At 47.5% G+C, this 21,414-nt stretch overlaps 1 protein-coding gene across 2 annotated transcripts; it reads right to left on the reverse strand.

Annotated features, from left to right (window-relative positions):
- Nucleotides 1-1,792: 1,792 nt before the first annotated feature.
- On the reverse strand, nt 1,793-20,307 carry ATP1B4 (ATPase Na+/K+ transporting family member beta 4). 2 transcript variants are annotated; one of them, XM_032391441.1, is made up of 8 exons: nt 20,242-20,307; nt 16,049-16,310; nt 11,523-11,651; nt 11,157-11,261; nt 7,962-8,158; nt 7,237-7,293; nt 2,719-2,814; nt 1,793-1,976 (listed from the first exon to the last, which is right to left on the reverse strand). In XM_032391441.1, exons 1-8 carry the CDS (start codon nt 20,302-20,304, stop codon nt 1,815-1,817), a joined length of 1,071 nt encoding a protein of 356 aa, XP_032247332.1. In that variant the 5' UTR covers nt 20,305-20,307; the 3' UTR covers nt 1,793-1,814. The 2 variants fall into 2 exon arrangements, with proteins under 2 accessions (XP_032247332.1, XP_032247331.1); XM_032391440.1 differs by having other exon boundaries at nt 16,037-16,310.
- Nucleotides 20,308-21,414: the final 1,107 nt, after the last annotated feature.

Consider the following 21,414-nt stretch of genomic DNA (forward strand, 5'->3'; position numbering starts at 1 on the left):
ATCTTGCTCTCCAATCTTGCTTCTCTCTTGGATTCCCAGCCTCGATCAACAATATCACCATCACGCTGGTTCTAGCCAAGTTCAAAACTTTGGAGCCATTCTTGACTCCTCCTTCTCCCTCATTGCCCAGTCTTGCCCTCTCCAACCCACCCTTCACACTGTAGCTGCCAAAGTGCTCTTTCTAAAGTGCAAATATGATCACAGAGCTTCCCTGCTTAAAATACTTTAATGACTCCTTTTCATCTCCTGGATTAAACTCAAAGTCCTCTTTCGGTACCTCTATACCTCTCTAGCCCAATCCCCTGCCACTCCCGGCCATTCCTCTGAGCCCCTTACACTCCAGTTACACGAACTGCTCCCAGTTACCCAAACACACTGTGCTCTTTCGTGATTGTGACTTTGCATGTGAAATTTCCTCTGCTACTTTCTCATTTCAAGTTAGTTACTTTTCCTCATGTTCCCATTTCCACATACTAGTTGTATAAGTCGACATGCTAGTTCATAGTTACTTCTTTGCTTGTTTGTCTTCACTACCAGACTGCCAGTTCCCTGTTTCGGGAGAAGATAAACATTATAGAGGAGATTCAGACTCTGGGTGCTTCTAGGTGGCACTGAAGCTTAACTTTGGACCCCGAGACACTATGCAATTCTCTAATGCTCACTTTTTCTCCTTGTCCCAGCCCTCCCCCTGGTGGAGGTGTTAAGAAGCAGTGGAATGGTCGCATGGCCAAAGATAAGACAAAGCAGCCTGGCTGATCCACAACCTGGATAAACATCTGCCCCACATCGTTTTCTAGGCAAATGAAACGCTGGCAATGGGCCTTGGATTTTGGGTGGCCTGGCGGGAGCTTTCTGTCTTACTGTGTATCAGTTGGCAGACCGTGATTTCAATCCCTAGAGCTGTAGCTGGGGCTCAACATGCCCATCCCAGATGATCTCGAAGAACATTATACTACTGTCAAGCATATAGCCCAAGAATAATTAGCTGGTGGAGATCTTCCTTGTTTTCTCCTTTGCCTGAAGCTGAGACAAACCCGTGTGTAGGAATGTTTGCCTTTGGATGATCACACCACAGAGCAAGGAATCAAATGCCAATCACATCCACATGGTAAGTATTCTCCCCAGTTGCTATGGACCCCACCTCCCCAAAAAAGTCATAGGAAAGGTGTTCATTTCTATTCCAGAACGATATCCAGTTAGCACTGCTTTCTGTCCCAGCTGAAGATAACCTAGTCTTCAAATCAGTATTATTTAGTTGCCCTTTTGAGGCAGCCAGTTCCTCAAGCACCCTTGGATATAGAGTTCTCTAGGTATGGTAGCCCTAGGTGTATTCTGAGTTGGTCTGATTGGTGATTCCCAGGGAAGGAACTTGACAGGCAGGTTAAGAAAAAAAAAAATTTTTTTTTTAAAAGGTTATCAGCCTGGTTGGGAGGAATCTCACCTCTAAAAACAACAAAATTTTACAAAACACGATGAATTTAAAATCATCATAGATATTCTCCTTCATGGCTCTTGTGAATTTTATCAGATACTATGTTTACACTATGGTGAGACTTCTAGCAGCAAGAATGGGTTTTAGTTTTAAGTAGGGGGAAGGGAAATTAACATCATCTATTTGTCATCAGGAGAGACTACCTTTAAAAAATCAATCCCACAATGTCATTTTATACATATGTCAAAGGCAAGGAAAGATGATCTGCTGTCTTAGGTGTCCATCTGGCTGTGTCCTGAGCGAAGAAAAAGAATTCAGGTACTACCAGGGGGTACATGAAATAAAACAGAAACAGAACTAGTGGGAGCGCCCCGCAAAGTTCTTAGGTTTCTATGTTCAGAGTAAAGATCACCCTACCCACAAAACGATCATTGATGACATCATTTATGATGCCCTTGCCCTTCAGCTGGCACTGGACGGGCACCGCTTGGTTCTTCACCACATCTGTAAAGTGCATTGCCACCAGCGGGGAGGTGTAGTTAACCTGTAGGCGGAAGAACATGAATCCTAAGTGCGAGGAGCGGAGGGCGTGGCGGTGGGTAACAGGATGCAAGGGAGCAGATATTCAGTGCAGGACGGGATAACCCTCACACAGGGAACTGAGCAAATCCCATGATGCCAAGTCACGAATGGCTAAAGCAACTGACATGCTCTCTGCCCTGGGATGGTGGGGAAATGACACGCTTCTTGCATAAGTCACTGTCAGATGTCTGACTGTCCTCTGGGGAAAACTGGTTCTAACTCTGTCTGATAGGATTTTCTGGCTATCAGACCACGAATGAAACCAGAACTAGTATCTTTCCAATGTCTCTGGGAAAGGTGAAGCCTCGCCCTATGACCCACCACCGCCGCCCCAGGGCTTCACCTGGGAGAAACAGGCAGGTGTGATTATTTGGGTATCGTGGAGTGCAATGACCGTGATCTGTCTGCTCCTGGCTCTGCCACTAATTAGCTATATGTGTTGGGCAAGTCGCTTTCTCTCTCTGAACTCGAATTTCTCCATCCGTAATCTGAAGGAGTTAGACCAGACCAGAGCTGAAATACCTTCAGATACGGAAAGGAGTGGTTGTACTAGGAATTGGTAGAGGGAGCTCCTGGTCTTGGCCAGCCACTGTTCACCCCACTGTTACTACATGCTGCTCCCTAATTCTCAGAAATTCCGAACAGCCCTGCCTCTGTCTCTGAGCCCTTTCTGACAGCAAAGACTGAAAAGGATACAGGCTTACGTGAGTCAGTTTGCCGTAGTAAGGGTAGTAGCGAAGGTCAAAAGAAGCCGACTCTGGGTAGTAATTGATGGATCGGATGTCATTTTCATCGCCTCTCTGGAAGTAAAAGCAGGTGTATGTGGGATGCCGGGTCCCCTGGTGGGTTGAAGCCTGAGCTCAAGGGGCCTGTGCCCCAGGTGAAATCACAATGTGACCCATAACCAACTGTCCCAGGAAGACCCATGAAAGCAGAATGGGGCATAGCTTACCTATCCCCAGAGCATTTCCAGGGAGAGACTGTGCCTCGGTTTTCAGTTGAAAGAATATTGAATGGAACAACATAGTATTGGAAGTCCTAGCCACAGCAATCAGACAACAAAAAGAAATCAAAGGCATCCAAATTGGCAAAGAAGAAGTCAAACTCTCACTCTTTGCAGATGATATGATACTTTATGTGGAAAATCCCAAAGACTCCACCCCAAAACTGCTAGAACTCGTACAGGAATTCAGTAAAGTGGCAGGATATAAAATCAATGCACAGAAGTCAGTGGCATTCCTATACACCAACAACAAGTCAGAAGAAAGAGAAATTAAGGAGTCGATCCCATTTACAATTGCACCCAAAACCATAAGATACCTAGGCATAAATCTAACCAAAGAGGCAAAGGATCTGTACTCAGAAAACTATAAAATACTCATGAAAGAAATTGAGGAAGACACAAAGAAATGGAAAAACGTTCCATGCTCATGGATTGGAAGAACAAATATTGTGAAGATGTCAATGCTACAATACTACCTAGAGCAATCTACACATTCAATGCAATCCCCATCAAAATACCATCCACTTTCTTCAAAGAAATGGAACAAATAATCCTAAAATTTGTATGGAACCAGAAAAGACCCCGCATAGCCAGAGGAATGTTGAAAAAGAAAAGCAAAGCTGGCGGCATCACAATTCCAGACTTCCAGCTCTACTACAAAGCTGTCATCATCAAGACAGTATGGTACTGGCACAAAAACAGACACATAGATCAATGGAACAGAATAGAGACCCCAGAAATGGACCCTCAACTATATGGTCAACTAATCTTTGACAAAGCAGGAAAGAATGTCCAATGGAAAAAAGACAGTCTCTTCAACAAATGGTGTTGGGAAAATTGGACAGCCACATGCAGAAGAATGAAACTGGACCATTTCCTTACACCACACACAAAAATAGACTCCAAATGGTTTGAAAGACCTCAATGTGAGACAGGAGTCCATCAAAATCCTAAAGGAGAACACAGGCAGCAACCTCTTCGACCTCAGCCGCAGCAACTTCTTCCTAGAAACATCACCAAAGGCAAGGGAAGCAAGGGCAAAAATGAACTTTTGGGACTTCATCAAGATAAAAAGCTTTTGCAAAGCAAAGGAAACAGTCAACAAAACCAAAAGACAACTGACAGAATGGGAGAAGATATTTGCAAATGACATATCAGATAAAGGGCTAGTATCCAAAATCTCTAAAGAACTCATCAAACTCAACACCCAAAGAACAAAGAATCCAATCAAGAAATGGGCAGAAGACATGAACAGACATTTTTCCAAAGAAGACATCCAAATGGCCAACAGACACATGAAAAAGTGTTCAATATCGCTCGGCATCAGGGAAATCCAAATCAAAACCTCAATGAGATACCACCTCACACCAGTCAGAATGGCTAAAATTAACAAGTCAGGAAATGACAGATGTTGGCAGGGATGCGGAGAAAGGGGAACCCTCCTACACTGTTGGTGGGAATGCAAGCTGGTGCAGCCACTCTGGAAAACAGTATGGAGGTTCCTCAAAAAGTTGAAAATAGAGCTACCATATGATCCAGCAATTGCACTACTGGGTATTTACCCCAAAGATACAAAAGTAGGGACCCGAAAGGCTACGTGCACCCCGATGTTTATAGCAGCAATGTCCACAATAGCCAAACTGTGGAAAGAGCCAAGATGTCCATCAACAGATGAATGGATAACGAAGATGTGGTATATATATACAATGGAATATTATGCAGCCATCAAAAGGAATAAGATCTTGCCATTTGCAACGACGTGGATGGAACTGGAGGGTATTATGCTGAGCGAAATAAGTCAAACAGAGAAAGACATGTATCATATGACCTCACTGATATGAGGAATTCTTAATCTCAGGAAACAAACTGAGGGTTGCTGGAGTGGGGGGTGGGGTGGGAGGGATGGGGTGACTGGGTGATGGACACTGGGGAGGGTATGTGTTCTGGTAAGCACTGTGAATTGTGCAAGACTGTTGAATCTCAGATCTGTACCTCTGAAACAAATAATGCAATATATGTTAAGAAAGAAAAAAAGAAGAAGAAGAATGTAGCAGGAGGGGAAGAATGAAGGGGGGGAAATCGGAGGGGGAGAAGAACCATGAGAGACAATGGACTCTGAAACACAAACTGAGGGTTCTAGAGGGGAGGGGGGTGGGAGGATGGGTTAGCCTGGTGATGGGTATTGAGGAGGGCACGTTCTGCATGGAGCACTGGGTGTTATGCACAAACAATGAATCATGGAACACTATATCTAAAACTAATGATGTAATGTATGGGGATTAACATAACAATAAAAAAATTAAAAAGAAAAAAAAAAAAGAATATTGAATGGAAGGCCTGGACTGAGGAGGCCGAATGTGCTCGATATAGTTCTGTACTGGCTCCTAGGGGACCCAGACAGAAGGGCTCCAGAAGGCTGGCAGTAGCTGGTGCTGCTCTAGCAAGAGGGCCTACCATGCCAGCCCCTCTCCAAAAAAAAAAAAAAAAAAAAATCATCCTGGGCCTGGCACCCAGTCTTGGACGTTGAGGCAGGTAGATGTTAGAACATATTGAGTAAATCCCACGCCACGACAACTTGCACACCGTGGGCTCAGTTCTGTTGGAAGGTAGACCAGGTGCACAGGGATCTGCTGCCTAGGGACACAGCCTATAGTTTGGCCCACCGAAACTCATGTGTCTGACCACCTTCTCCGTAGTGCTTTAATTGCAGGAGGTGAACTCAGGAGGATAAGCAAGAGGGAACCAGCACTGCAAAGATGAAATAAATAAGTGTACCCTCATCATATCATGTCAGGTAGGGGACTGACCATCCTGCCTATGCATTGGCTTGCCCTATATAGCAGAGATCTGGGGGCTAACAAGGGACAGACAGTGCTCACTACTAGCGGATCACTCACTGGGGTCATGGGATTGCTTCTGTCAATATAGTGTAAGCATTCAGAGTATACTCTTATTCTAGTGATGACCTTGTCCTGCTTGATTTCCACAAGTGGGTGTGGATTTTGACCAACTGATTATTATGGAATGTATGATGACTCTGACTATTTCTTGTTTTCTTTTTAAAGGACGGTTCTCAGCAAGGTTCTGTGTAAATGGAAAAACGAATGGCTTCCACTAGGGAACTATAAGCAGGGCTCAAGCCAACCAGTATGCTAGTTTAAGACTGAGTCGGTCTTTATGATTTACTTACATTTTCTTCTAGAAAGCAACGCAGTTCACGTCTGTGAATAGCCTGTGGAATCAGTGCCACTAGTTTGTCTTCTTGTCTCGAGCGTGTGTATATTTATGCACACTCATGTCCGTGTGGACAGAATGGATGTCCTTCCTACCTTGTTCACGGGGCAAACCACGGCCTGACCTTTCAACCCTCATCTTCCGTGTCCCCGCTGCACCTTTCACAGCAGCTGTAATACGTGGTTGCCCCGATTTCAGAGACCGAGTCATAGCTATCTCAGCACCCCTAACACCTAGCAAAGTACCTGGCGTAGCCTAAGGGATCAATAAATGCTGCCTCTTTCTGCTTTCTGACCCACCACCCTCAAGGCTGGAGGTCTGAGGACATTAACGAGGCAGCCGTCCAGGCCTGGGGGTGCAGTGCATGTTAGGAAACCGGAGGGAGCTACTGCTTCCGGTTTGAGAAGCAAACCCAAGATCTAGGGCTTCTTCCTACAAAGGAGCTAATTGGTGCAGATGAGATAGAAGTTAATGGTCCCTCGAAGGACAGTTAATTAGCATATTAATGGCGTTCTGTTTATACTTCCCTGGTAGTCCTTTGTTACTGCAACATGGAGTGCCACTGGTCATTGCTGCAAAAAGTGAAATTCTGGTTTAAAAGCAGGGACTAATGACTCTAATGAAAGCTGGTTGTTTAGTTCAAAGAAACAAGTAATTAGAGCTAAAAGCAAAAGTGTAAACAGAATCCCAGTTAATGACATGGCCCGTTGTCGGTCCCTGCTGTGGCCCTTAGCAGGTTCATTCTTTGGCGTTCACAGGTAGAAACCAGCGAGGACACACACAGTTGCACGACACACACAGACGTGAATTGAATGCTTTCTGGCAAGAGGGAGGCCAGAAGGTACTAGAGGGAGGCGTAGTTATGACATACTAACCTTTCCCTAACCCATAGCCCGGCATCCATGGTGAAACCCTTGGAAGGGATGAACCATCTTTTTACATAAAACAGATGGGCTAGCAATACTTACTCAAAAAGGCACTTTACCTGAACTTTGCAGGACACTTTCACAGGATCCCCAAGCTCAGGACGAAAGCCTACAATCTATCAAAAGAAAACCAGCATTGTTGTTGTTGTTTTTGTTGAACATCAAAACGCAAAATGGATTGGACAGTAAAAATGGGGCTTTTCTAAACCCCCCCTTAAGCCACCCCTTCCTTAGGCATAAACTTAACCTATTTTGCCCTCTCAGGAATGTTACAAAAAGCAAAAAATGCAAAAATATCTCCAGAGCTGTGCAGCTCAGCCTACTCCTTGTTGTATTTGTGCCTGATGTTTGTACAATGGTAATGGCAGCAAGAGAACTCTGAAGCTGTAAAGAACTTTCTGGTTTTAAGAGGGATGTGCCTGGTAGGGCTCTACCACACCTAAGGCATGGCAGGAGAGGAGGAAAATGTGTCTCTTGTGATAGAAGCCTTGCCCCTCCCATCATGTCAGTCCCCGGTTCCAAACAGCTCAGGACCTCGTTACTGACAGAGGGCATCAAAGGGCAGGTTAGGGGCGGGAGAGGAGGGTGGAAATAGGAAGTATTCAGGGAGAAAAAGGGATTATTGCTTGATAGGTTTGTCCGGTTGTTCGAATTACTGATGCTGTCAGTAAGAGTGGCCCGACTTGCAGGGTGTGAAGACAGAGCCCAAGAGAAACGGAGGGGCCAGAGCCTTCCCACCCAGCTCCTCCACTTAGTATCACCGGAGTATCAAGGGCCAATATACCCGGTTCATCTTTAGAAGGATGCACGGCTGTCCAGTAGAGTAGCCAAAAGTAGGGTCCTCCAAGCCCGAGCAGTTCTTCAGGAAGGAGCGCTTAAATTGGCAGGCCTTCTTGTCTTCATCCTCATCGCCATCTTGGATAAAGTACTGCCCCGGGGGACAATCTACATTCATCTCCTCTTGAAGACTGTCATTGTAACCTAAAGCGTGCGTGGGGGCAGCAGCGGGGAGGTGGGCATGTTAGACGGGTGCTACAGGGCAGGGCCACGTTTGCAGTAGTCCTCCTCCCTAGTTTCCTTTCTGCAGCATTCTGGTGCTCCTCTGAGAGCCCACTCAGCCTGGCCTAGGCTCTGTGACTTGGCGTCGGTGTCCAAGGCCCCCCCAACAGCCTCTCTCCCGGAAGCCTTTCAGGCTCATCCCCTGGGCCCACTTCGATTGTTTCTCCTTCCCTCCAAACTTTGGAATAGCTATCTCTGGGTCATGTGTTGGTCACCGTATAACTTCCATTTTCCATTATTTTTTTTCAGCGATGGCAAACTGTAAACTGGGGAGGGCTGCCCCTTCTACTTCTGGAAGAGGAAGAGGCACATAGTAAATTCTGGAAGAGGGACTGAATCATGTCACGGCCTGGCTTATATAAGGAAGCAAACCTCTTGGGCTAAATCTTTTTAAGTTCAGTCTAGGAAACATCTCCCTTGGAGGTCCATGAGAGACACCAGACACAAGAAAATGAGAAGTGTGTGTTGTGGGACAGGAGGGAGGGAGAGGAGAAAGAGGGAGGAAGAGGAGATAAACCAGCTTCTCATCCTTTACAGACCGAAGTTAGCACCACAAAAGAGAAGCTTAGGTTGAAAGACAGAAACCAACGACAAGCTGTAGGGTCTCCCCTGAGAACGTGAGAGGGTGAGATCTTGTCTACTGAGAACCTAGGCACTCAGGGTTCATGTCCCTTTACATCGGATGGAAAGGAGCATGTGTCCAAGGTATACATATCACGGAGAGAGAGCTGAAAAGGGGCGGTCTGTGAGCTCACTCTTTGGACTACCAGATGCCACTGAACTGGGCTTTGGAAATGACTGCTTTATTTCCAGTTTGGTTTTAAATGACGGAGTCCAGTTAGTCCTGTTAGGTCCAGCCCCCATGCACTCATGTTCCCAGTAGCTTAGTTTTTCAGAGGAGTCTGTGCACCTATGATCTACCGGGGGTAAAACTCCAAATGTACTGCTGGGTTGTCATCTAGACAGGCTGTGACTTGGGTTTAATATTATTAAGGAGCAACTGGGAATTTTAAATCTATTCCAGTTACGGTTAAGCCTTTATTTTTCCTTTGACAAAGCTACATTGGACTCAAGTTTTCGTTTTAATCTTTTTTTTTTTTTTTAGAACAAGAACTATGTTCAAATAATAAGTTTCTAAATAGAAGCTCTAATCACGTGCTCATTGTTTCTCTTGAGGTAGTTCCATTAAAAATAATGTGACATGGGCATGACCCTTATTGCAAAATCCCAGTCCTAGTGGGAATGAAATTGATACTCTGGGATGTCTATTTCAGAGATGTGTTCCTTTTAAATAGGGCATGTTATCTACCCTTAGGAACTAAAAACCCAATGCTTTCCCTAATGTTCTCCATCTCTGTCGTCAGGTCAGAATTGGTATTTCTCTATCTACTAGCTTCTCGGAGGGATTTCCTCAGCAGAGATTCTGACCACACTTGCGATAGCTCACAGACAGTTTGAAAGAAAAGACGAGACTCTGCTGGCTCTGATGCCCAAAGCGTTTTTGTTTTTGTTTTTGAGCTCAAAAAACTACATGGATTCAGAAGGGACCCAGTCCCCCTCATTTTACGGATGAGGAATCTGAAACTCAGACTTCCCCAAAATGACACTGAGCATGACTGTTACAAAGCTGAGTTTCTAACTCCCGGTCATATGGCAGCAACAAAGAATTACAAAAAGCAGTATTTCTCAAGCTTTAAAGTTTATAGAGATCACCTGTGGATTTTGTTCAAGTGCCGATCCTGATTCGACGGGTCTGGGGTGGGGCCTGAGAGCCTGCCCTTCTAACAAACTCCCAGGGGATGCTGATGCTGCGGGTCCTGGACCACACTTCCAGTAGCCAAGGTGTCACAACCATGGATGTGGTTTTAAACACTGGTTCGGCTGCTGGGAGACTTTTATCACGTTACTTCCCCTTTCTGAGCCTCAGTTGCCCCATTTGTAGAATGGAGATGGTAGATTCTTTATGTAGCCCCAATGCGGGGCTTGAACTCACAACCCTAAGATCGAAACCTGAGCTGAGATCAGGAGTTGGACACTTAACCGACGACTGAGCCACCCAGGCACCCTGACGGTAGCTTCTATGCAGGGTTAAAGTTAAATGACAAAATTTATGCATTTACATAACCCTTCCCATCACGTAAGAGATTGTTTTTCTCTTTCAGTGCACATTCTACTGCTCCCTATCCCTCCATTTCAGCCAGGCAGGGACAACCAAAGCAATGAAACTGGCTTTTTTCCACAACTAATTTGTGCAGCCCACTGGGGCTTAGAGCCTGCGTGCTCTGTGTCGGACCTTAACCAAACTGCTACCTCAGCTTTCAGTCCATGGAAGGGCTTCTCAAAAAGCCACTCGGTCCCTGAAAGTGTATCTGATGACGCTATAGAGATAGGCATCTTGCAAACATTTCCTATCAAAATGTTGGAGTGACTGTCACCCAGAGATTCTTTCTCTAACTCCCTGCCAGGATGCTATTAAATCAAGACCCTTGCTCTCTTCCTTCAAGATGGCCCATCTCCAAGAAAGGAATTCTCTTACCTTGAGAAAGTATAGGAGGCAGGAATCTTCCCATTCTGGAGAACACTCTTCGTCTCTCACCACTACCCACCCCCTGGAATGATCTTTTATAAATGGTCATTATTGAGCCATCTGGATGTTTAAGAAAACAAATTCTCTGCCCCCAGTGAACTTAGCATCTTGCTGGAGACTTGGCTTATATGCTTTCAAGACAACATACAATCACAAACTAGAACAGTCTTGATTGTATATACAGGTGCTGAGGGGGATGCAAGGTAAGGAAAGACCAGGATGGGCTGGGGTTAGTAAGGGTGGGATTTCTGGTGAATTGTGAATTTCGAATCCCCCACCCCCAACCCATCACCTTTCCACAGAGATTTCCCCCATTCAGAGGCACTTACTTACCCTGGAGAAAGCCATTTAGGCTAATGACATAATGCTGCCAAGTGTCAGGTTCAGAAACGTTGAAGTTGAAGTTAAGGCTATGGGCGAAGGGTCTAATCATAACTCCTGGCAACGAAAACAGGTCTTGGATATATTAACCCGTTCTTGGGATAATTTTTTTGTATTGATTCCCATGAAACCATTACCCCCCCAGGCAATCAAAACAAAAAGGACCATAATTTGCCAAGTACCATTTTACTTTTACTCTTAATAATTGAATCCCTAAGTCATTACCAGGAAGAGCCAAAGTTAATTGAGGCTGAACATGCTGTCCAAGCAGATTTCTGTCCAGCGACTGCTGACAGCACAGGGCATCTGGGCACTCACCAGGAGGCTTCACCCTCTCAGTGAAGGTCGGCATGTAGGGACTGATGGTCAGAAATAGCGTGTACATGCAGAGGGTGATGACAGCGGCCAGGGAGGCATAGAAGAAGAAGTAAATGACTAAGATCAGGCCTGCAGAAGGATCAGAGATGAGAGTGGTCAGTGCTTGCCAACTAGCCCTCCTGCCTCCTCGCTTGAACTCATGAGCCAGAACCAACCCCAACATGTGAGATGGCTTTTATTTATTTATTTATTTATTTATTTATTTATTTATTTATCCATATTCCCCAGATTCAGTATGTCCTTGCTTATTCAGATTTCACCAATTTGGAATTCGTGAGAACTGTGCCGGAGGTCTGATTGCAGTGTACCTTTACAGCATCTCCGATGGAAGGGCTTGTTGAGCAGATGATGGCCATGAGCAAGATTACAGGGGAGTGGAGTTGAGAGTACTGCAGAGGGCAAGTTGCTTGGGAGCCCTCATTAAAGCAGGTGCCCTGAAAAGTCCTAGCGGCTTGGCTCCAGTGATTATATGTATTTGCAAGAGATGAAAACAGCATTTCTTTTCACATAGCCTATAATTCAAACTTTTGATTAATTTCCGCTGGACTTGCCTCTACTCTAATCAAGGCAAAGTGAGGCCTCACCCTACTTATTTCAAATCTTATTCCACTTTAGCAAAAGTTTAAGTGGCTCTGCTTTTCCAAAAGAACACGCGACGGGGAAGGAAGGAGGAAGAAACTGTACTTAATTATCGACACTTGCTCTACCTGTGAGCTTGGGCAAGTTCCAGAACCTCTCTGTGCCCCCAAGTCCTCACAGGTAAAATGGGAACAAGCTTAGCACTTCACCTCATATACTGATCTACATCCCTAACAATATCTGAAATTCCGCTTCTCCGCGCGTCCTTTCCTGACCTTACCATTTCCTCGCTGTTTCATCTTGGATATGCTGCTCGCCTCTCTGGGCCTCAATTTCCTCATCTGTACAATGAGGACTATAATAGGACTTCCTTCTTGGTGTGGGACGATGCATATAAATAGCATAGCACAGACCTGGCAGATACCAAGTGCTCTTTACACGGCAGGTCCTCACCATTGTTATTATTCATGTGCTTATTGCTGTAGGACCCAAAGAAGCACGGTTGTCTGAATGCCTCCTCCGCAGGCTGTTTTGGGATTAGGTTTGCCCCAGGATGAGGCAGCACCAAGTGAGGTGAATGAGCCCGAGATAGCTGCTGAGAAGCTCTTTTCAAGTCTTCCTTGGGGCCCTCTCCGGCAACAATATCTGGCTCCGCTCACAGCAATGACATGATGTCGGAACAGACAGATTTGAACTGAATCACGAACCAGAAACCGGAACAAACCACATAACTCTGCTGTACCCAAAACTGAATCCAAATATTAATTTTTAAATTGAACCATGAACCAAATAAAATTAACCAGAAAGGGGGGGGGGAGGGAGGAGCGGAGGAAGGGAGAAAAAAGATCCTCAGGCATCCAACTGGAAATGGAACCTTGATGTTTCATAAGGTGAACTGAGGCAGAACTGGGGCAGGAACACATTGATTCCGCTGGAATCCCTGGAGAAGAAACAGCAGCGCCCGTGCGCCTGTGGTACTTGGCTCCTGCCCACTGGCTGCCCTGATGGGATGTGCCCTGTGCCTCCTCCCCCCTTCCTCAACCCCAGTCCCCAGTCCTGGGAAGGGGTCAACGACTGGAGCCATCCTGGGGGACTAGAAGACTCAGTCTCATGGATGAAAGGAAAGCAATGGGATACAGGTACATTCCCTTGGAGATGTCTTCTGCCTTGCGTAGGATGTATGGCTAGGAAGTGTAGAGGGGAGAATGGCACTAGTGGTGAGTCCCCTGAGCCTTACCCCTGAGCTATGCCCTGAAGTCTGTGATGGGCTAACACAGCTTCCCACCCCCCCATCCCCACCAAGGAAGACCAAGCACCATACCCATCGGAACCCACTGAACCCTCCAACTTCTTCTGCCCTGGATGTCCAGGTTTTACTTGGGCTACTCCTCTAGGTAATCCAGGGGTCTCTTCTGAATGCCTTACCCAAGCCTGGGCCCCATGATCTAGATTCTTCATTCCTCCCACCAAAACATCCCATCAGGTCCTGAGACCCTACCCATCAGGGCCTTGCTCATCACTATACTTCATGAAGACAATGTGGTGTTCCAGCAAGAGGATGAACCCCAGTGTTCATCTGACCTGGGCTTGAATCTCAGTGCTGCAGCTTAATAACTGTGTGACTTTAGATAAGTTACTTACCCTCTCTAAGCCTCAGTTTCTGCATCTGTAAAATGGGGATAATAATATTACTACCTCATATGGTTCTTGTCAGTATCCAATAAAATAACAGATAGTTCCTAAAAATAGAAGTTGCCCAGCTACCAAAGGAAAAACCCGGAATAGTATAATCATAGGCTGGGTGAATAATGTTGGTCATGTCGATGTGCAGGCTGGGATAGGGTTAGTAAATGCTCAAGTGGGCACCTAGTTTTCAAGCAAGAGGGCAGCAAAGAGGGCAGCAAAGCATATGCTTGGTGGCCTAGGCATTAACATCACCACGTGCCCCTTGCCCAGGCATAGCCCAACAGCATAAGCCTGAGTTCCTGGACTCTCCTCAGACCTGCCATCCAGAGGCCCGGATATGGCCTACCATGCGGTGTCCCCACTGCCATGTCTTCCCTGGGCACTTGAAACTTTCTCCCCCATCACTCTCTTTTGGCCTGTGGATTATTCTCCCCAGGGGCCACATGGATCAGCTCATCTGATGAAATTCCAATGGCTGGCTGTTCAGGGGTTAAAGTACAGCTCCCTCTCCCAGAATCACACTTGCATTTCACAAGGCCTATTTTCCCAGTCTTCTTTAGGCAAGGGAGAAACAGCTGTGCCCCCTTAGGAGCCCCAGTAAGTGTCCGGCATTTGTCTGCAGCTTCCAGAATGTTGGAATGTTCCTTGAATGGTACATTTGTTCCAGTTGAGAGTTTGAGGGATTGGCAGGGGTGGGGCTGGGAACCGAGGAGGGGTGAAGGGAGGTGGGCGTTGCTCAGAGCCCCACACCTGCTATTCCTAATTCCAGGAAGGAGGGCTGGCCGTCTCACCCGGACGGAGCTGAATTAGAAACATAAACTAGGTGGGGAGAGAATTCTCAGCCAAAGGGGCCTTTAGAAGGCATGACCGTCAACTTCAGCATCCTAGACCCTGGGCCCTGGGGGACTCTGATTTCATCCGCAGAGTCATCTATTTTGTTCTTCTCCTGGGTTAACTGAGTGCCAAGCCAGCGGCTACTCTTTTTCTGGGCTGTGCAGAGAGTGTGGCAAGTGTGAATTTTACCACAGGCTAAATCTCCTGAGGAGAAGGCACAGCATGAATAGTTCAAGAGGTGAGTAGGACCCTGGGAGAGGGGTGCTGGAGAGGTCGTGAAGTCAAGGCCGTGGCTAAGGAATGCCATTCTGCCACTGATTGAGTGCGACGGGGGCTCGGCTGTAATCGCCAGAAATGACCCCTTTAAACCGAATTTCTCTGTGTACACCGTGGGAGCCTAAAGCACCCACAAGCCGGGGCCAAGGGCAGGCCTCCTGGCTTTCCTTTTCTGACATTACTGGGTGAAACGATGAGATTTTATAAATCCGCGGTCAAGTTAGCAGGGACTGGGGTCTCATATCCTAGCAACAGTCTACTGCATAGTACAGTTGACCCTTGAACAGCGCGGGGCTTAGGGGTGCCAACCCCCGCGTGGCTGAAAATCTGTGTCTAAGTCTTGACTCCCCCAAACGTAACTCCTAATAGCCCACTGTTGACCAGAAGCCAGGAAGAGTCAATTCACACGTATTTGGTACATTACATGTAGGATATGCTGTCTGCTTACGATAAAGTAAGCTACAGAAAAGGCAATCTTGTGGAAGAGAAAATACATTTACAGCACTACGCTGTATTTATGGGGGAAAACACAGCACCTGTGTGGGGCAGTGCCGTTCAAACCTGTGTTGTTCAAGGGTCAACTGTGCTTTCAAGTTTACAACTGGAGCATCTGACGGGAGCCTCAGGCTGATCCTGTGGGAGAAACACGGTAGGGATTGTTTCCCTCATTTGGCAGGTGAGGAAGAATGAGGCTCAGAGAGGGTAAAGGATGAGCCCAAGGTCACACAGATAGAAAGTGATGGGGCCGGGACTTAAACAACAACAACAACAACAACAACAACAACAACAACAACAACAAAAATCTGTGCTTTCTCAACTCATTCTTACTGTCTCTCTGCATCGCAAATGAAGTTGAGCCCAGCGGCTTTCAGCTCCACAATCTAGTGTGTTTACATACTTGGAGTTTCTTCCGATGGGATCTGCCCACAGTCCAGGCATTTCCCTAGGCATCCAGCCCTTCACACGAAATCTAAGAGAAGTTTGCAGACAAGCCCATCCAACGTATGGTAAAGGAGTCCTGGACACCAAGCCAAAAGCAAAGGACACCCGACTGGGGCATTGGGACAACTGGGACTTACTCCAACTCTGACCTGTTCGGGCCAGAGACATCCTTTTCTCCGGATCCCACAGGTATTCGCTCACGATCTGCCATCTCTGCCACCAAGCATTGCCTGCTGGCTGACCTTGACCCTTTTCCTCCTCCTTTTCCTTCTCTTCTATCTCCTCCTCTTCCTCCTCCTCCTCTTCTTCCTCCTCCTCCTCCAAATCGGGTACCACCATCACCCGAGCCTCTTCTTCAGCTTCTTCCTCTTCATCTGCTAAGTAGTTCTGGTTCACTTCATCCTGATCATCCTGGAATGGTGACAAAACACAGTCCCTTTTTTGAAAAAAATTCCCCAGGGCGCATCCCACCAGCCAAAAGGAATGGAAAACGACTCAATATTCGGAGACGCTTCCCCCTCGTTACAAGAGGCACATGTTCTCTCTCTCTCTCTGCTCTTTTGGAGGAAATATCCTTTCTTTGACCCATTTTGACCCAATATTCTTTCCACAGAGGTGTAAGTTTTATTCTCAGCTGCAGGCCCTTGGGCTCTTCCCCCCAGGACTCTGCTTATGTCACTCCTCCGTCCTGGGGCCTTGGCCTCGCTTTGTCTGGCCTGTTAGGGCGGAGCTGAGCTCAACACCGGAGAACAGACTCATTTTAGACACTTGAGTCCACCATGGCAAATTCTAAGTCCAAGCCAGCTTTACCATCGGTCCTGTAGCTGGCAGGTGCTCAACCTGACCATCCACGTTGTATCTGAAAGTAGCCTGGGACACACAGCAGGAGGAGAGGCCAGCGGCTGGACCCCTCCTCAAAACTTAGACTCCCTCCCTAGCAAAAACAAAACACAGGGGTCTGTTTGCTGCTTCTCTGACTGTTGCCTGGGCTGGCACCTCCGCCGGTCGAACAGACTCCCGAAGGTCTGGAACCTCAACTGATACTTCCTTAGTCTCCCCCCATCCCCCACCCCCATCCCATACCCTAGGCAAAAATCTGGGCACGTAGTGAGTGCTCAGCACGTATCTGTTGATTGACTGATTGCAGTCATTGAGATCCGAAACTATAATCTTCTCTGAGTGGTTCTAAGGAAATTAAACAAAAAAAGAGAAACCCAGACTTCACCAACGGTATTTCAAATGCCTCCCAGCCATAGGCAGGAGAGTTGGATCTTTGCTCTTTGGGGGTCTGCCAAGGCTCACTGCAGCAGCAGAAAATGAGGCCACCCTCCCTTCTCTCTGCTGCCCAAATCTGAAGGGTGGCGGGGCCTGTGCACCTGTTGGGGTTGGATGTGTCAAATGATAGAGGCCAGGGGCTCCATGCTGCCCCCTCCCTGCCTGATTCCTCAAAGGCCGTTTAGAGGACACTCAGCTAAAAATGCTGCCATTGGTGGGGGGGCCTCCGAAAATTGGATTGTTCAGAATCAGTAAAAGGGACAGAGAATGACAAGGCTCTGCTCTCAGTGTTCAGTCTGGCCAGCGCTGTCTAGCTCTGGATCGTCAGCACTTCTGAATGGCTCTCGAGTTTGTTCCAATGTACAGCTTTCTATCACACACCATACTAGAACTGACTGGGACCCTGAAGATTCCCTTGTCCCTCGCAGGCCCAGAGAGGGAGCAGGACATAGCTGTAGCCACACAGCGAGTTTGTGAGCCAGTTGACAGAACCTGTGTCTCTTGTTACCCGGGACAGTGACGTGTCTCCCGTCGCGCACTGAGCGCAAGCGCCCAGACGCTGTTAACAGAATGACGGAGCCACCACAGGTGTGTCGGGTTCTGTGCTCCCAAGAGCTCGTAGGTGCTCATAACCAAGGATTTCTGGCTCTGACGTGGACTCACGGTACAAGGCTCAGAAAAGCCCCCATCACTCAGCGTTGAATGGACTAAAAAATGTTCTTAAATCTCTTTCCCTTGTGTGCGAACACACGGACGCATTTGACCTCCCCAACTACATTCTGAGCACCCAAGGGGCAGAGTGGATATTTTCCAACTCCTTGATGGCCCTGCCCCCGTGTGGGGCCCCCAGCTCGGGAGCCGGTGGGGACCGAACGAGCGCCAGTGGTAACTGCCCCGCTTAAAACCTGAGCCTGGACTCTGGGGAAATTGCTCTCACGGAGCTTGTCGTCCTAAACCCCAGCAGCCTTGTGGACTGTGGTGGGTAGTCCTCATGGCCCCCAAGAATCTACCGCACCTGGGAATCTCCGAGAATTTGAGGTGGAATGGTTCACTGCGAAAGGATTTATAGTCCCCTTTATGTTTTCTGAACAACTTCCTTTTCTCTCCCTCTTGCCCGGGGGGGCCTGCCCTCCACCTCTGCTCCACAGAGGAGGCAGCTGGCCTGGGCCTCAGCCTGATCTTATTTGTAGATATGAGCTTTCATGATAATCCCATTAAAGATGGCTTGTCATTTAAAGCTTTACCCTCCCGGGAAGAATTAACCTTCTCCGAGCTAATTTCCCCACGGCTCTCACACTGCCTGAGTTTCAGGAATCTCAAATGTCTTTTTTGCTCTCCTCTGCTTCCCGGGACAGGAGAACCTCACATTGTGCAAGGGAGGCACTTTTGTGCAACTAACTATTTAACAGAATCCTGTAGGGAATCCTTTGGTAATGAGAGGCAGTGCCCTCCTGTGATAGTGTGTTTGAATGTGCTGGACTATAGTAGTGGGTGTGTGCTGGGGCCGTCATGTTGCCCTAAAAGGGAAGAGTCTGAAGGGCAGAGGGTGGCTCCATTTTGAGCACTCTAAATATATAAACATATAAACATATAAACAAACAGTGTGACCCAAAGGATAAATTTGTGCCCTGCATTGAGTAACACCCTGTAAACGTTTGAATGGTTGGTTGATTTTAAAGAGAAATTAGCATATGATTAACCACTGCATTAAATAGTTTCTTTTTAAATTTGATCAAGTATTCCCTCTAAAGGGCAAGATCCCCCGATGCCTTTAAAATCAAGCATTTCCTATAGAGAGCAAGCTCCTCTGATGCACTTGACAAATAACTGAACCTATACACAACACTTTAGCAACATTACGGAGAAAAGAAGCCAAGGAAGGAAGAGTTCTAGGTGCCCTACAGGCTGGGAGGGCCTCTGGAAATGCGCAAAGCAAGATTCTACACGCTGTGGCTGAGAAGGGAAGCCCTCTGTAGGGTGACATGGACTTGGAAGGATTCGTGTTTTCCTCTGCGGGCTGTTGACAGTCTTTACTTAACTCCCTGGTTATATAAGGGGCCATTTCCAAAGAAAAGTGGATTAAGCTTTGTTTCGTCCTGGGCTCAGATCACAGCCCTCTCTGGGGGAGATTTCAGACTCCCCCCCTCCAAAAAAAAGTACTGCGTGTGGCATATATTAACGATTTCTAGCAAAGAACATGCAAAGAAACCGTGGGTTCAAAGAAATCTGTGATGCACCCTGGATGGAGATAAATGGCGATAGCAGAGAAGCGCGTGCTGAGCGTGTGTGTGTGTGAGTGTGTGTGTGTGTGTGTGTGTGTGCTGGGCGGGGTGGGGTGGGGTGGCAGGCAGGCTGGCAACGGATGGGGGAGGATCAGAGGGCTACGGAGTTGCCTACTGCACGTCTAATAGAAAGAGCCCAAGATTAGAAGTGAGGAAACTTGGCGTTCTCACTAGCTCTCTCACTAACTTGCAAGTCACTCCTGTGCTCTGAGCCCCAGCAGCCTCCTTTACATAATGAGGGGTTCTGGAGAGATGATGTCTAAGATTACGCCCGGCTTCTATCTACGATTCTCTGATTTTTCGCGAGAGTTTGGAATTTCTGCTTTAGAAAAAGAGCAGCTGGGTTCCTCAGGCGCTCCCGCCCCGGGGGACTGAAGACAGCTGGGTGGGCTGTGTCTTTCCCTTCCCTTCCTCTTCCCCTTCCTCTCTCTCCTGGCTAAAATTTCCTGCTATCGGACCAAAGCCTCTACTCCCAGACTCCAAAAGCTCTGTTTGTTTAAATTCTAGACTCCCCCCCCCCCAATTTTAGAAGGCCCCTATTCTTTGGCATCTTCCCCTCCCCTTGTCTTTTGTTCCCCAGGAAAAGGGGCTTCCTCCTTCAATGCAGCAATTTAGGGCACAGTGGGGTGCCAGGAGTCACCGCTGGATCTTGAAATTATAGGCTTCCTTACAGCTCGCTGTTCCTGCCCATGCTGAGGAGAAGCGGCCGTAAGCCAAGATCTACGCAACCCCCAGCCCACCCCCCTCAAAAGGGCGGGCAAAATATTCTGCTCCCCGGGACTCACAAGTCTGTAGCGATAAGCATAAGGAGAGGCTGGAGCCCTTCTGGACCGGAGCTGCCTTCTCATGGCTGTTCCGTGGGCACAGACGGGGCAGAGGCAGGCAGGGGGGTGAGAGTTCTGGAGCTTCTGCTGGTACAAGAGACACTGGTTGCTGGGGACACTTGGCGCCTAGTAAAAGTGAACCCTCCTGGCATGAGCCCTTCCCCAAAATAATCTAACATGCCCCTCTCTCATTGGTTGGCCCATTCCCTGAATCAAAGGAAAGCCCTTATGGAAAAGCAAGCTCATCATCACAGGGAGGGGGGAGATATTCTGGGTCACGAGGATGAGCGACTCACCACCCCCCTCACCTCACGTCTCTACCCGCCCTCTGCCCTTCTCTAGCGCCCGAGGTACTATGGGCCCAATGGAAATCTTCAGTCGTGTTCTTCTCAATTGAGAGCTGAGTATCAGTGTGTGCAGGAGGTGGGACGTGGGTGGGAGTTGGGGGTGAGGGGACATGGCCAAGAATAACTTTCTTTTTTCATAAGACTGATCTCATGCAAAAGGATCTAGGGTGTCAGGAAAGATTCCCTTTGCTCTCCCCACCCGCCCCCCCCACACACACATCAAGCCACCTACAATATTCCTTATTTGTGTCAACCCATGAGCCCCTTGAAATGTGGATTATGCATTCCGATTTTAGAGGCCAGGCTCCTGCTTTACCCCTCCCCTCCCCAAAGAGGGTCTTGGACATAAAGAAGCCTTTTTCTAGCCCACATGTCAGAATGGCGCCATCAGTCACTGCCCCTCACGCACACACCCCTTGGAATCCTGGCCACATTTCTGTAGTGGTTGAGATCTATATTTATCCCTTAGCATCAGGGCAGGGAACAGGCCAGAACTTTGCAGTGTCAGTTTCCCAGACATATATAACTCCTGAAGCCAATGTGGGATCCAACAAAAGAAAAATTAGTAGAAAGAGCCAAAACATTGTATAGCATTTTTGGTCTGTTCGGTCCACCCCACCAGAGCCTGGGTGGCTAAAAGGCTTGGGTGGAATTTGTGATCCTTCTTTCACAAATCACCCCGTTATACCCAGGTGGCTGAGAATGTTGCAGATAATGAGATTCTGGGCATATACATAACCAAGAAAACCAGCACAATAGCTTAGATAGATTGACTTATTCATAATTC

The sequence above is a fragment of the Phoca vitulina genome, unplaced genomic scaffold (genome assembly GCF_004348235.1).
Source record: "Phoca vitulina isolate PV1807 unplaced genomic scaffold, GSC_HSeal_1.0 scaffold62, whole genome shotgun sequence".
NCBI classification, from domain to species: Eukaryota; Metazoa; Chordata; class Mammalia; order Carnivora; family Phocidae; genus Phoca; species Phoca vitulina.